The sequence below is a fragment of the Antedon mediterranea genome, chromosome 10 (assembly GCF_964355755.1).
Source record: "Antedon mediterranea chromosome 10, ecAntMedi1.1, whole genome shotgun sequence".
In the NCBI taxonomy this organism is placed as follows: domain Eukaryota; kingdom Metazoa; phylum Echinodermata; class Crinoidea; order Comatulida; family Antedonidae; genus Antedon; species Antedon mediterranea.
The window spans coordinates 20,673,051-20,686,744 of NC_092679.1; the positions used below are offsets into that span (position 1 = coordinate 20,673,051).

The 13,694-nt window shown below is 32.8% G+C and overlaps 1 protein-coding gene across 1 annotated transcript in view; it reads right to left on the minus strand.

The window, feature by feature from the left end:
- The window catches only part of LOC140060082 (anaphase-promoting complex subunit 1-like), a 30,276-nt gene extending 17,446 nt beyond the window's left edge, over window positions 1-12,830 (minus strand). Inside the window, exons 1-19 of the mRNA XM_072106149.1 lie at window positions 12,424-12,830; window positions 11,738-11,902; window positions 11,431-11,583; window positions 10,114-10,156; window positions 9,735-9,826; window positions 8,792-8,871; window positions 8,460-8,536; window positions 8,115-8,257; window positions 7,720-7,973; window positions 4,433-4,618; window positions 3,947-4,136; window positions 3,514-3,579; window positions 3,117-3,254; window positions 2,652-2,789; window positions 2,101-2,161; window positions 1,499-1,680; window positions 1,311-1,379; window positions 675-866; window positions 216-286 (exon numbers count right to left, since the gene is read on the minus strand). Of these exons, the coding sequence (XP_071962250.1) occupies window positions 216-286; window positions 675-866; window positions 1,311-1,379; window positions 1,499-1,680; window positions 2,101-2,161; window positions 2,652-2,789; window positions 3,117-3,254; window positions 3,514-3,579; window positions 3,947-4,136; window positions 4,433-4,618; window positions 7,720-7,973; window positions 8,115-8,257; window positions 8,460-8,536; window positions 8,792-8,871; window positions 9,735-9,826; window positions 10,114-10,156; window positions 11,431-11,583; window positions 11,738-11,899 (2,297 nt within the window). The 5' untranslated portion in view covers window positions 11,900-11,902; window positions 12,424-12,830. The remainder of the gene's footprint in view (window positions 1-215; window positions 287-674; window positions 867-1,310; window positions 1,380-1,498; window positions 1,681-2,100; window positions 2,162-2,651; window positions 2,790-3,116; window positions 3,255-3,513; window positions 3,580-3,946; window positions 4,137-4,432; window positions 4,619-7,719; window positions 7,974-8,114; window positions 8,258-8,459; window positions 8,537-8,791; window positions 8,872-9,734; window positions 9,827-10,113; window positions 10,157-11,430; window positions 11,584-11,737; window positions 11,903-12,423) is intronic.
- Window positions 12,831-13,694: the final 864 nt, after the last annotated feature.

Consider the following 13,694-nt stretch of genomic DNA (forward strand, 5'->3'; position numbering starts at 1 on the left):
ACTAGGTTCTTTAAAGTGCACATGAGCTAGATATGTACACTGGACCTACGGTATATAGTCCTTATCCGAGAAGACTTATTCTACCACCACAACCATGGAGCGAGTGAGTAGTCAATGTTATGGCAATGTATTATGGTTCCACTGTTTAACCCGCTCAGCCACTCACTCACTTAGGTTTAACTTTCTTCACAAAGAAACAAAAATGGTGAACTTACGAAACTAGGTGAAACAGCAGTGTTGCCAGGGAGCTGAGTTTCTCAGATTGCAAACGTTCTAACTTCATCTCCTAAAAACAAATAAGACTAGAAGGTATAATGTTGTGCATGTCTATTTGGAAATGTTTTCAAATTTATTCACGCAAATTAAAAGCATCAGCTTATGCGTATTCATATTTTTATTTCTAAATTCCTTTCTGCAATGAATTATAGTTTGAATTTTTTTCAGTATAAAAAATATTACGTTAATCCTATATAGCGCTTAATGCACAAAGCCTCAAAGCACAGTGTGTGCATTTTCTACTTTTTATGCGCAAATCAAGCAGCTCAGTAGACACGGGATGGAAGTAAATATCGCAGCTATTCATGGAAAAAATAATAAAGGGGTAGCACGTTTTTTACTCTGCGAAATAACGCTTTATTTTTCTATGATATTAATCAAAGCAAATGTAAACATACCTCATAAACAGAATGTAAAGCAAATGTTATAGCAGGAATATACAAAAACAGCAATGCAGCTGTATCTATGCACGGCTGGTTACCGCTGCTGGTTGAGGGCGTACTTTCCTCTACTGTTGTCATTCCGCAGAAACATGCATTCTTGGTAACCATTAGCTTATGATAGTCTGAAGAAATCAGGTATTCCCAGTCCTACAAAGACAGTTTAAATAAAAACGATGATAATAGTTGAATAGAGCTAGGGACTGGTGTTCATGGTACTCTCCTACCAATACCATGTTTCTAGGTTCTGATCTTGATGCATTCAGTCACTACCATTCATTCATTCATCAGTGGAAAATTACATCCATTTATTGTCATTTGCATATAAAATATACATAGAAATTATGTTTGCTCTGAGATATACAAAAACAGATAAATGAAAAATTAACAAAAACAATTAAAAAGTGTCATATCGGTATACTGACAGGCATTTAATGCCCAAATAGCAGCTGGATAAAAGCAGTTACGAAACCTATTTGTACGAGAGATGATGGACCGGTAACGTCTACCATCTCTAAGACAAAGCAAATTTACATGATATACATGATCTTATTCAAAAAATAAGAAAGTTATGAAATTCAATCAAACTCTCACCTCATTTTCTGTTGAACTCCTATGCTTTTTTGAAGTCAAAACTGGTGATACTGTTCCACCAAAATCTGACTACAAAAATATGAAACATTAATTTGTAATTACAAAATATAAACTTTACGTCAGTTTCAATCAGTTTTTTTTTCACTTTAAGAAATGTTACAATATCAAAAAATGCATAAACTACCTACCAAAATGGTTAACTGGGCAACATTGTATCCCATCATGCCTAGCAAGCATCGCATAAACAGTTTCCACTCGGAAATGTTGATTCCACTACTCGGAGCGTTATTTGTAGAATACCAGTTAACCAGAGCTTGGAGAGAGATATCTTTTGGTAGAATTTGCTTTAGGGCATCAAGGCACGACTCAACTAAAAGATACAAATTTTAAGATCAAATAGGTAGCTAATAAAATAACGACAAACCATAATAGTTTGTGCATTTATATTTATTTATCTTAATTGTTAATTCAATAATGAGAATATTACATAATACAGAAGAAAATATTGATGGAGCACTATAGCTTTGTCTAAACTTTGCGCCCACATATTAAGGCAGGACTTGTACACAGTGAAGAAAGATATCGTATGGAAAATGAAGAAAGGTATCTGAAAAGAAAATCTAGATCAGCCACTGGAACTCACAGACTCACTGGAAAACGGATGAAATTCTCTCCAATGTCGTCTCCATAGTCAATCTTGACTGAAGGATGCCTGATGACTACCATATTTGGGCACATCACACCCAGTGCTCTCTAGTATTTATAATTACTCTTTGTAAGAGATCCTTACCTAAAGGAGATGAACTCATCCAAGGCAGTGACGACTGCTTTAAACTTCCACCTGCCATTTCCTATAAGAAAACAGAATAAAAAACAAATCTATTTTATCTTTTTGGAAATATCAGTGCCTAGTAACCACTACTGTATGTTTTATTTAAACTTTATTTAAAGAGAGTAACCAGCATCCAATATTAAGGATTTTTCTATTACACAAACCAATAAATCTGTGTTGTGATACCTTCTGCAACCACCCCAAAGGTTTGTCTACACTAGTTTGACAAAAAGTGATGTGCTCAAATATGGCAGTGATGTGCCCAAATATTGTAGTGATATGACATCATCGTGTCCATATTGACATCATCGTGTCCATATTGACATCATCGTGTCCATATATGGGCACATCATTTTTTTGTTACATGAAGATTGATAGTGTAGACAGATTTTAAAACAGTTGCTTTTATATTTCTAAAGGCTTGTTCATGTTCAATTACATTTTGATGACCTTGAAACTGCATCAAAAAGCCTTATTAAAATACCAAAAACCTATAGGCCAATACTCACCAACAAAAAGCGGTTATCGTTAGCATCTCTTAGTCCGATTATGTTACGGTTGACCGGAAACATGAAATCTATGCTGCTGGTGGAGTCTAGAAGTTTGGTGGAATGCTCCAATTGTGGAACAGGTGATAACATAACAATCTAAACACAAACAAGGAAAAAAATGATGAAATCCAAGAACAACCTAAGTTGACGTTTTACAACAAAAATATCCTATGACTAAATAAGTAGAAATGTTATGTTAAAATGTTTAATATTTATGTTAAATAATATGTTTTTTTGGTTGAATAAATATTACGAAACGAAACGAAAACTAAACGAATCAAAATGCACCCTATCTGAAACGGTGCAAGTTTTGGTCATGTGGTTAAGGAGATTTTGTGTTTTTATTTTTTTGCTATTATAATATAGATACCAGATCACTCTCCTACAACTTTCCTAATTAATGAATTGCATACAAGTACATACCTCATCAGCAAGCCCCCTTGCTCCTCCTACTGTGTGAGCGTTTGTCTCTGTGCTATCCAGCGGTGTACTTGGCCTAGGAAGGCTTGATGATTGAGATGACATCATAGGGGGTATCCCACATATATACACTTTCCCAATCTGTAACAAATTATGTGGAATACCTTATTTAGGATGTGAATCCATGTAAACTACATGTGCTGCCTCATCCAGCCTGCCCGGGCTCCCTCTAATTTTTAATGCAAAAGATAGGACCGCCCTTCATTTCACCCTTTTTAGGTCCCCCCACCCCTCCCATTTTAAAATCCTGGATCGCCCACTGTCATCCGTTCCTATCTTGGCAAGGCGAGCTCAGCGTCCTGTTGTTAGATTACCTTGCTATATTTTGTTGTATATTTACCTTAACTAGGCCTGTATATAGGCTTATACTATTGTTGGTATCCAGAAGCACCATCATGTTCATGCTCTATAGAAAAGAACACAACAAAAAAATTGGTTATGAATTAAGTTAATCTAGATTTCAAAATTAAATGAGAAAAAAAAAAGAAAATTCGGTTTGTTACTCCCATTCAATTATACTTTTTTGGACGTTTTTTGTAGCAAATTGCCAAGGATAACCATAAGCGAATTCATTCACTATCATCTTAAAGATGGAAATTCTGTTCTACATAAACAAAGTCTTATTACAAGTGTTTGGGAGTGAAGTTGTAAATTGTCATTAGAAAAAATCCTGACATTATGACAGGACTTGAACCCAGGACCAAGCATCATAACCACCAAGTACACTCCAAATTCATAGTATTTTGTAACGAATAAAGAAAAATTGATTTTACCTTCACTGAGACAGCATCCCTGGCGGTCAATGATGTCACTGTTCCAAATATATAACTGGTCCTATCATTACTGGGGCCAAATTTGACACATTTTAGTAGATTATGGATCTCAATTAGATAGCACAAGTAGTCTTGTCCGCAAAGGTCGGAAGTCAGGAAGACTTTTTTGGTTTTACCAAGAACTCCATCTCTACAAATATATGGTTAGGATTAATTAATGTACTTTTCAGTTGTATTGGCACCTGAACTAATGTGAAAATTTGGGCATATAATGCTCTGCCTACACTATCTGATTAGTTTGACATACTAAAGTGTGATTTGATATGGTAGTGGTATGCTTAAATATGGTAGTGATGTGACATCATCATGTCCATATATGGGCACATCACATTTTTTGTCACATAGAGTTTGATTGTGTAGACAAGGCTTAACGCTGTAATTGATATGGATAGTTAACCTTAAATTAATAACTATTAAATAACACACCTGAAATTTTGAGGCTGTTCTGTCCAACAATGATCCATGCACAGAGCAGGTGCCAACGGCTCGGACACACCAGATGCGCTCTCGTTAAAAACTGACGAGGTGTAAGGCGACAGGCCATAGCGAGCCAATGAATGCGCACCAGGAGAAGGCGTTGCCAGACCACTTCCTGCCGGAGAATGGGATCGGCTGTAGATGAAAAAAAAGACATATTAGTACAGAGTTATGGATAGTAATAGTGTAAAAATGAAGATATGCAATTTTAATAATAGGGAAAGCTAGTCATCTACGATGGGTTGCGATTGTACACACTCTATCCAATATTTGAAAAAAAAAAGACATATACAGTAGAGTATTGGGGTATGTGTAGTAGTAGTAAATTAAAGATGTATTGTCCCTTTGACTAATTCCAAAAAAATAAAAAATAAAAGATTTCGAAAAAAGGTGGGTCATTCTGAAGTATCGTAATAGTTATTAACTATCACCAAAAATTTATCGAAAAAAAAAAAATTTTAACTGAAATACAGACGTTTTTTTGTTAAAAAAATAACTTTGACTTCCAGTCAAAGTTTTCAATCAAAACATATCCCATAATGAAACGCGCCTGTTTGGCTACTCTGTATGCATAATCATAAAACTTCCTCATGATCTGTGTGAAAATACCTTCTTAACCGTGACGAGTTGTAAACAATCCTAATTTAGCATATGCATAATGCGTACTCATGGTTTGAAATCTTTGTTTACTTTCGCTCGTGACGATTTTCCAGATGAAATGTAATCAAACTAATTTACCTGTTAATTACGTAAACTTGTTGTTTTTGGCTCAAATTTTCGACTTAAAGTGAATAACTTTAATATTACTTTGATATGGCCACTTTAAATTTAGAATATTTTGACCTTCATTTTTTTGTGTTTCAAGGGACAATACATCTTTAAGATTTGCAATTGTAAAAAAAAAATAGCAATCCAAAGTTGTAGTTATTCTATCTATATGTGAACTTTATTCAATCAATCGTACATTTGTTATAATGGTAACCACAATAAGGTATTATATTACAGTAGATTTTTACAAAAAAAAAAAAAACAAGACCAATATAAATATAAATTATAAAATACTAGATGGCACGCTCGCTTCGCTCGCGTACCATCTAGGTCGTGCCCACAGATGGTTCTCGAATGCACAGTATTTCCAGCGAGAAAAAAATTGAGATTTCAAATGTACGTACTGCAGGACTATAATACATTGTCGTTTACAGAAACGAATAAATATACACAATGATTTATGTAGTCAACCAAAATTAGCACCCTGGGAATTACTTCCGAGAGAGAAACAAAATGAGTCAAATTTTTTTATTTGGACTCATTTAAACAAACCCAATTTGTGTTTTGTATGTAACATTAAGGGTTGAGGGATGGGGGAAGAAGATAGGTACAAAGAGGAAACATTTTAAAATATATTCTTATCCACTCAGTAACGAAATATTGTTTTTAATGTTTTATAGGCCTCTAAATAATATACCACTAAATACAGTAAAACATTTATGATTTAATACGGTACTTTGTTAAAACTCTCACTGTCATAGTCGATTGAAATAGTAAAGTACATGTAACGATACACCACTACGACGTTTATATATTTTTAAATTATTAATTAATACAAACGTTGAGAAGCAACTGTCAGTAATAACGTTTATTTATTTGTATATTATATGTTTATAATCTAACAGTAGGGCCTACCCACACTCACAGTAATAAAGTTTATTTGTATATATTTTTATATTACATCTAACAGTACCAACACTCACAGTAAGAAATTTGCGATTCAAATTGCGATCAAAAGTGGTTAATACCTTAAGTTAACAGTATTGTACAGCATTGCAATACTATTTATGTTTATTCTCCAAGGGGGCCCATAAATCTAAATCTATACCTCTATGGTTAAACCAAATAATTTGGAATGTTTATTTGTATATTATATGTTTATAATCTAACAGTAGGGCCTACCCACACTCACAGTAATAAAGTTTATTTGTATATATTTTTATATTACATCTAACAGTACCAACACTCACAGTAAGAAATTTGCGATTCAAATTGCGATCAAAAGTGGTTAATACCTTAACAGTATTGTACAGCATTGCAATACTATTTATGTTTATTCTCCAAGGGGGCCCATAAATCTAAATCTATACCTCTATGGTTAAACCAAATAATTTGGAATGTTCCATTCATCACAAATCAATACATTTGTAAAAACGTATATTAAATGTATCAAAATAGTGTTTTTTAAAGAAAATCGGCCTGTCTTCAACATTATGATGCTGTACTCGAACTGTTCAACCGGTTTTCAGCTATTAAAAACAATTATCGTAGGAGGAGATAGGAAAATGCGAAGCCTTCTCGCATTTTTGTGGCGGGTATTTTTCAAGATGGACATCCATTAGACAGTGTATACCACGATCGAAAAACACCCCTATTTGGGGCAAATCGTTGAACCTAAATTCGTTTTAATCGTCAATAACTAATTATCTAACTTAATTTAATTAGTAAACAGGGTTACATCAGGTGGTTAAAATCAATACCGAAAGTACGAACCAACTTTATATACCATCGAGTAAAAATTCTAGAAGTAAGGCGCGATTTACCGAATTTTGCCCTTACGTAAATTTATATATAGATATACAATGATTATTTACAGTAATGATAAAAATAAAAATTTATTGTTTATATTGACTATTATTGGAAACAGAAGTTGAATAATAAAATACTGGAAAGTTTAGTTAGAGGTTTACAATCAATGGAAAAGATGAAAACATATAATATTGTAAGTATTAAAAGTAGCAGTGTTTAGGGAGATTACTGTATATTGGCAACAGCCTACAGTTGAACATGGTTTTAGGCAAAAGTTATATATTGATTGATTGAATCGGGCATCACTATAAGCAAAGCTTTAAAATGTGATGTCCTATGTAACAATTAAAAATTGGAAAAAATAAATAAATAAATAAATTACAATAAAAACAATAACAATTAGTAAATATATATGTAAACAATAGAGACAATAAGCAATAATCATAAATGACAGTTGAATAAAAAAATATATAATTTAATTTACAACATATCAAACATAATTTCTGAGCACTTATACTGTTGATTGCATTTTGGGTATACAGGTATGTCTATGCAGACGCTCAGGTGTTACTGTCATTTAAGTCTATACTTAAAATCTTTAGGGCACAAAGTGTTTTTTACAACATAGCTTTATACTATGATTCTTTAGTGATACTCACCTCATAGCAGCCATCTGTGACAGAGCCGGGCTTTGGTGCCTGGATGACACCATCGGAGAACCACCTCTACTGGCCAAGTTCCTGAACGGTGAGACACCTGGACTGAAGCTTGACATGCTTAGCCATGACTGACCACCAGAGCTTAACAAGCCGAAAGTACTGGAGCCATGGCTAGCATAAGGTGTTGTGGACTGGTTTCGGTGGAGGCTTGTTAAGTTGGAATTGTCTATCAAGCCGGTAACTGTATGTCCTTCCTAAAAATAAAATGAACTTTTATTTTTAAATGGACATCTTTAAAAATTGGACTTGATGATACATTTGATAAAACATTTACGCATTTTATGACAACCAATTAGTATAATTGTCCCAATCAACTAGGTTTTAAGTTTACGAACCTCTGCTTTAGCCTCACGCAACATCCAAACGGAATGAAGGCCAAGAGCCGTGTCAAAGGTCATCACAAGTGACGGCTGGGTGCTCGTGAAGACAATACACTGCGTGTGATCTCTCATCAAAAAAACTTTGCTAGTTAAGCCAACTAAAAGAAATCAAATTAATGTATTTTTGTACAAGTTTGCTGGAAGAAAGTAGAATAACAACTACTTAATCTTTCAATCAAATAGTAGTAATGTGGGTACCTACAAATATGGAGGTATACCTCCATGTTAAAAATATTATTTGTATCCTAGACTTATCTACAGCTAAACAGAGACCATTAAACTGTTATCTTATGTACATACCTCCATATCGACTGGCAACTGGTGCTGGCTCATCAAGAGGATGACAAAGACTGAACATTGTTGGCAGGTTTCCAGAACTTAACAATTAAAAACACAAAATATTATTTTACAGTTTCTATCTTTCTTTTGATTTTCAATTGTCATTTTGATGTTATTTATGTATTTTGATCTCTATTATTTTCCATACAGCATTAGTGGTAATTTTGAACAAATAGTGGTAAAACAAAGAAGACCTGCACTAATACACACATTGATGTACTAAAGATGGATGGATACTGGTATACAAAGAGAGTTTGGGTATGTTCCGTAAAGTAAATACCATAAATAAATACCTTTTTGGGCTAAATACTTCCTCGGAAGTGATTGCCCTCTCAAAAAGTAAACCGTTTTTAATTTTCCAAGCTTGTGAAACCTGTAAATAAAAAGTAAAAATTACATATACGAGGCGCATACGATACTGGTCTCTCTCCCCCAAAGGCAATACCAGGCCTGGAAATGCATATATGTAACTTCAGTCAATGACGGCCTGATGTACTCAATTGCAAACAGCTAACCTTAAAGCTCAGGTACAGGCATGAATTTTAAATATAATATCGGGTTAATTGTACATAAATCAAATATTTGTAACAGAAATCAAGATGAAAAACCATGAATTTCCCCTAATATGGCCAAATACAAAATTTTGCAAAATTCTGACAAAAAAACCAGGAAGACTTTTTTTCAGTAGTTAGGTAGTTAACATAATGTAATAACATTTCTGGTGACTCCCTAGAAGGTGAAAAAAGATGGTGGATATACGGTGGATAATTTTTGCTATAGCATGAAAATAAAATTCTGAAGTTGAATAAAAATACCAGAAATGTAAAATTCAAGTTATATTACCTATATTTAGTCATCTGATAACATTTTTTACCACACCATTTAATTTTCATAGCTTTTTGAAATGCCTCTCTATTTTCAAAATTTGTGTACAAAAGAATAGAGATTTTACTGTGTAATTTTAACTATCCCCCCACTGATATGAAAGTGCTAATTTTCAAAAAGCTCCTGTAACACAAATAAAATCCCAAAAATTATGAAACAAGGGGAAACTATAGATCGATAATTATTGGAATGCATGATCAATAGAAATTTTTTGCCCGCACCTGGCCTTTAAACAAGTATATATTTCATTTGGCCTTAAGTATGACGGTGATGCACTGGTGCTGAAGGAACACTGATTTGATTATGTAATATAAAATTGTACACAAAGTCTTGTATTGTTAATATACTTACTTGGAATGGTAAGGCTGCACAGAAATCTTCCCCTTTGTCTGTATATACGTTCACAGCACTTTTATGTGTAATGGCTATCGTGTGGATAATTTCTATAAAAAAAAATATTATATAGATTACACATCAGCAGTAATATCACGTATGACCCAAGCCCATCATCCAATGTTGAGATAAATTTATGTAATATTTTGCATAAAAATCATTTGAATTTCAGTGGATGATTGTGTTTATATCTTCAGTATTACAAACACAGATTAAGAAATTTGCAAATTGCATATTTTTATTTTAGTTCTCCAAAATAAAATGTGACTATCACATCACATGTACATTGAATTTTATAATTTTAGTTAAAATATACTGTAATGCATTCATACCATACCTTCTGTAGAATTACTTGTTGACATGAAATCACACCACTGAGCCTAAAATGAAATAAGATATATTATATAACACCTATATAAATTCCTGTCATTTGATTGGACGAATGTGGGTCACATGGCGTGCAATAGTACGCACTATTCAACGATCGTTAAATAGTACTTTTTGAAACATTTTTGTGTACGAAAAAAAAACGTCTAGATGTTATATAAAACAAATAATGAATGTTTTGTATTCGTGTAATGGTACAAATAATGGCACTTGGTGAATGATGAAAGGTTATATCAACTCGGCTTTGCCTCGTTGATATAACCTTTCATCATTCACCTCGTGCCATTATTTGTACCATTGCACTCATAAACATTCATTATTTGTATAATATGTTTAAGATTTTAGTATGATGACTAAATTATTACAGTTTTTATCCAGCAAACTACAAAACATGTATGAAATTAAAGTAGATATATATAACACCTAAATAAATTCCTGTCATTTGATTGGACGGTTGTGGGTCACATGGCGTGCAATAGTAGATTTAATATCATAGTGCAACATTCTACAGTTGTAATATTGGAGTAAACTTTTGATTTATTTATGGGTGTAAAATGCAATTGTATGACCCTCTATACGACCCAGGTCATAGGGTTCTGAAACAGATTCTATGAACGCAAACAAACATATAATACCAGATCAAAAGATATTCTAAGTTAACATAAGGCAAACACTGAGTACAAAAAGAAAAGTTTCTAGTATTCTGGTGCAAAGCTATGGAATAGTTTAAATGCTATAAACTCATATTCAATTACAGCTCCTAATATACATATATTTAAAAAAAATAATAAATGACCAAAGATAAGATATACTTGAAACTCTGTTTTTCATGAAATCATTTTTTTTTTTGTATAGTTTTTTTAATCATTATGTACTGTAAATGATAACTTGTGTAAATAGTTTTGTAGTTAGTAACGGCCTTGTAAAAAACACCAATCTGGTGATCCAAGTGTTGCATCCGTTTTTAAATAAAGTTGTTATTATTATTATTATGCGCTCATCTACAAAAATATTGACGCAGTGCATCAAAAAAAAAAAGTGGTAAGTCACATCAATGAATAATGGTGTGTTGATGTCTGTCACTTTACCACCCACCATATCATAAACAACATGACCACAGTGCGTCAAAATGGGTGCATCATGGTCACCTAAGGGTAAGTGACCTTTGGATTGACTGACGAACATTGGACAAATGATGCACCTCTCTCGGTGGTCGTACTGTATAATATAAAATTATTACATCACAATTTACCAAATTAAAATTTACCTGTATAATGGGAAAATTGATTGTGAATGTTTTGTGTACGACCCTATGACCTGGGCTCCCTTTGCTCCAAACAACTGTGGAACCATGTATGTACAGTTCTTCGTCACTCACTAATTTGTCGCTGGTTTTCGAGCTCCTCAAACGCCAAGTTTCCTGGGGAAAAAAAGGTGACTTTATGTGTATTTCATTCTAACTAACTCATAACTAGATTATATAAACTTGATATTTAATAAAAAAAAATCGAACAAAGTAAAAAGATTTTTTTAGATTTGCCTGTTTGGCAGAAAAAAATATAAATAAATTTCACCTTCAGTTTATCATGTATGCGGACATCTCGGAACGCAGCAATGGGTATATCGGCATCGTGCACTGGGCTACTTGGACGACTGAGGCTTAGGCCGCCAGGATGTCGTCCGCAGAATCCTCGGCCAAATGGGACAAAGTCTTGCGGATCACTGGCGGCAATCATTGTCTATATTATTATTAAAATATTAGCAATAAAAGATAAAAAATTCAAATGTTTAACATTATGAAAAATTATAATATAATACTACAGAAATAATACAGAAATTAGTTTAGGGTCTAAAATATTTTATCCATCTATCTACCTACCTAGGCCTAGTACTGTAGGCCTAGTTAGACTAGGGTTAGGCTAGATAGAGAATTCAAATTTGAAAATTAATTTTTTTTTTTTTATTAATTTTAATTGAAAAAAATAAATATGCAACCCAAACTAGCCTACATAAATAATTATTCATTGAATTGATTGAATTTGCTAGCCTGTATCATTGAGTTATTATTATCATATCTTATCATGCCCTTTTTCTAAAATTCAGTTTGGCTAGGCCTACTGAACTCCAGGTCATCCCACCAGTCATTCACACAGCCTCATCGAGCAATCTACGCTTCGCCTAATTAATTACGCCTAGGCTAAAGCCTAGCCTACTAGGTAACCTTTCTACGTTTCACAAATAACCAGATTATAGAACTTACTTCCTCTTTAGATCCCGCCAATTTTGCTGATCCTAATTACTGTTGGTAACATGAAAATTAATCGTTGTAAATAACAGTTTAGGAAATATAGTTTGGATAAAAATGTCTACGAAAGATGAGATTTTTCTTTCACACACAATTCAATGGTCCCGCGAAATCCTTGCCAGGCTGCCCAATTAAACATCTCAATATTTTCTGTAATAAATTTATATTTATATGCTTAATACATATAGCTAAAAAAGAGCTAAAATTCATATAGGAAAGATTTCAGATTATTTGTAAAGAAAGTTAAGTAAAGATTATTTAAGAGATGAGAAACATTAATAAAACAAAACCACGTGTCTGGAAAAAATATTTGACATAAGCAGAGAGGTCAAGTAAAGTGACGTCACTTTGGTTAAAAGGATTCATCAAAACAACAACACGTATAGAGGGAGCTATATATCCAATACCAAATTGGCGAGTAAATCATGTTTTACTTTAAATTAAATTTATACGCTCTTCCACAAGGTCAATTGTTAGTTATACATACAGACTATATTAAAACAATGATTTTGAACACGTAGGGCATTTCTTTGAAATCTTTCCTATTGTCGTTTTGTGGTAATTTACAGCTTTTTATATGTTTAACAAACGTACATAATCAATTGCGTCTGCATCATGCTAGACTACAACTTCCGGTAGTGACGTAATCAGCATATTTTTGGTAATAAAACTTTTTCACTAAGCTAGGAAATCTTCTGATATCAATATTCATTAGACCGTACTTTAGTTAGCCAATCAAAATAAACGTATAAACAATTTTGCGGCGATGTTGTTGAGGTAAAATATACTGTGTTTTACAATAACCAATTTGGTTAGAGTAAAACACAATGATAAAGAATAGGAAACATTTAATAATATGATAAATGTCATTTACATAGCAATTTAGCACTGTGTTTTACTATAACCAATTTGGTTAAAGTAAAGAAGAATGATAAAGAATAGGAATTTAATAATATGATATATGACATTTACATAGCAATTTAGCACTGTGTTTTACTATAACCAATTTGGTTAGAGTAAAACACAATGATAAAGAATAGGAAATATTTAATAATATGATAAATGACATTTACATAGCAATTTAGCACTGTGTTTTACTATAACCAATTTGGTTAAAGTAAAGCAGAATGATAAAGAATAGGAATTTAATAATATGATATATGACATTTACATAGCAATTTAGCACTGTGTTTTACTATAACCAATTTGGTTAGAGTAAAACACAA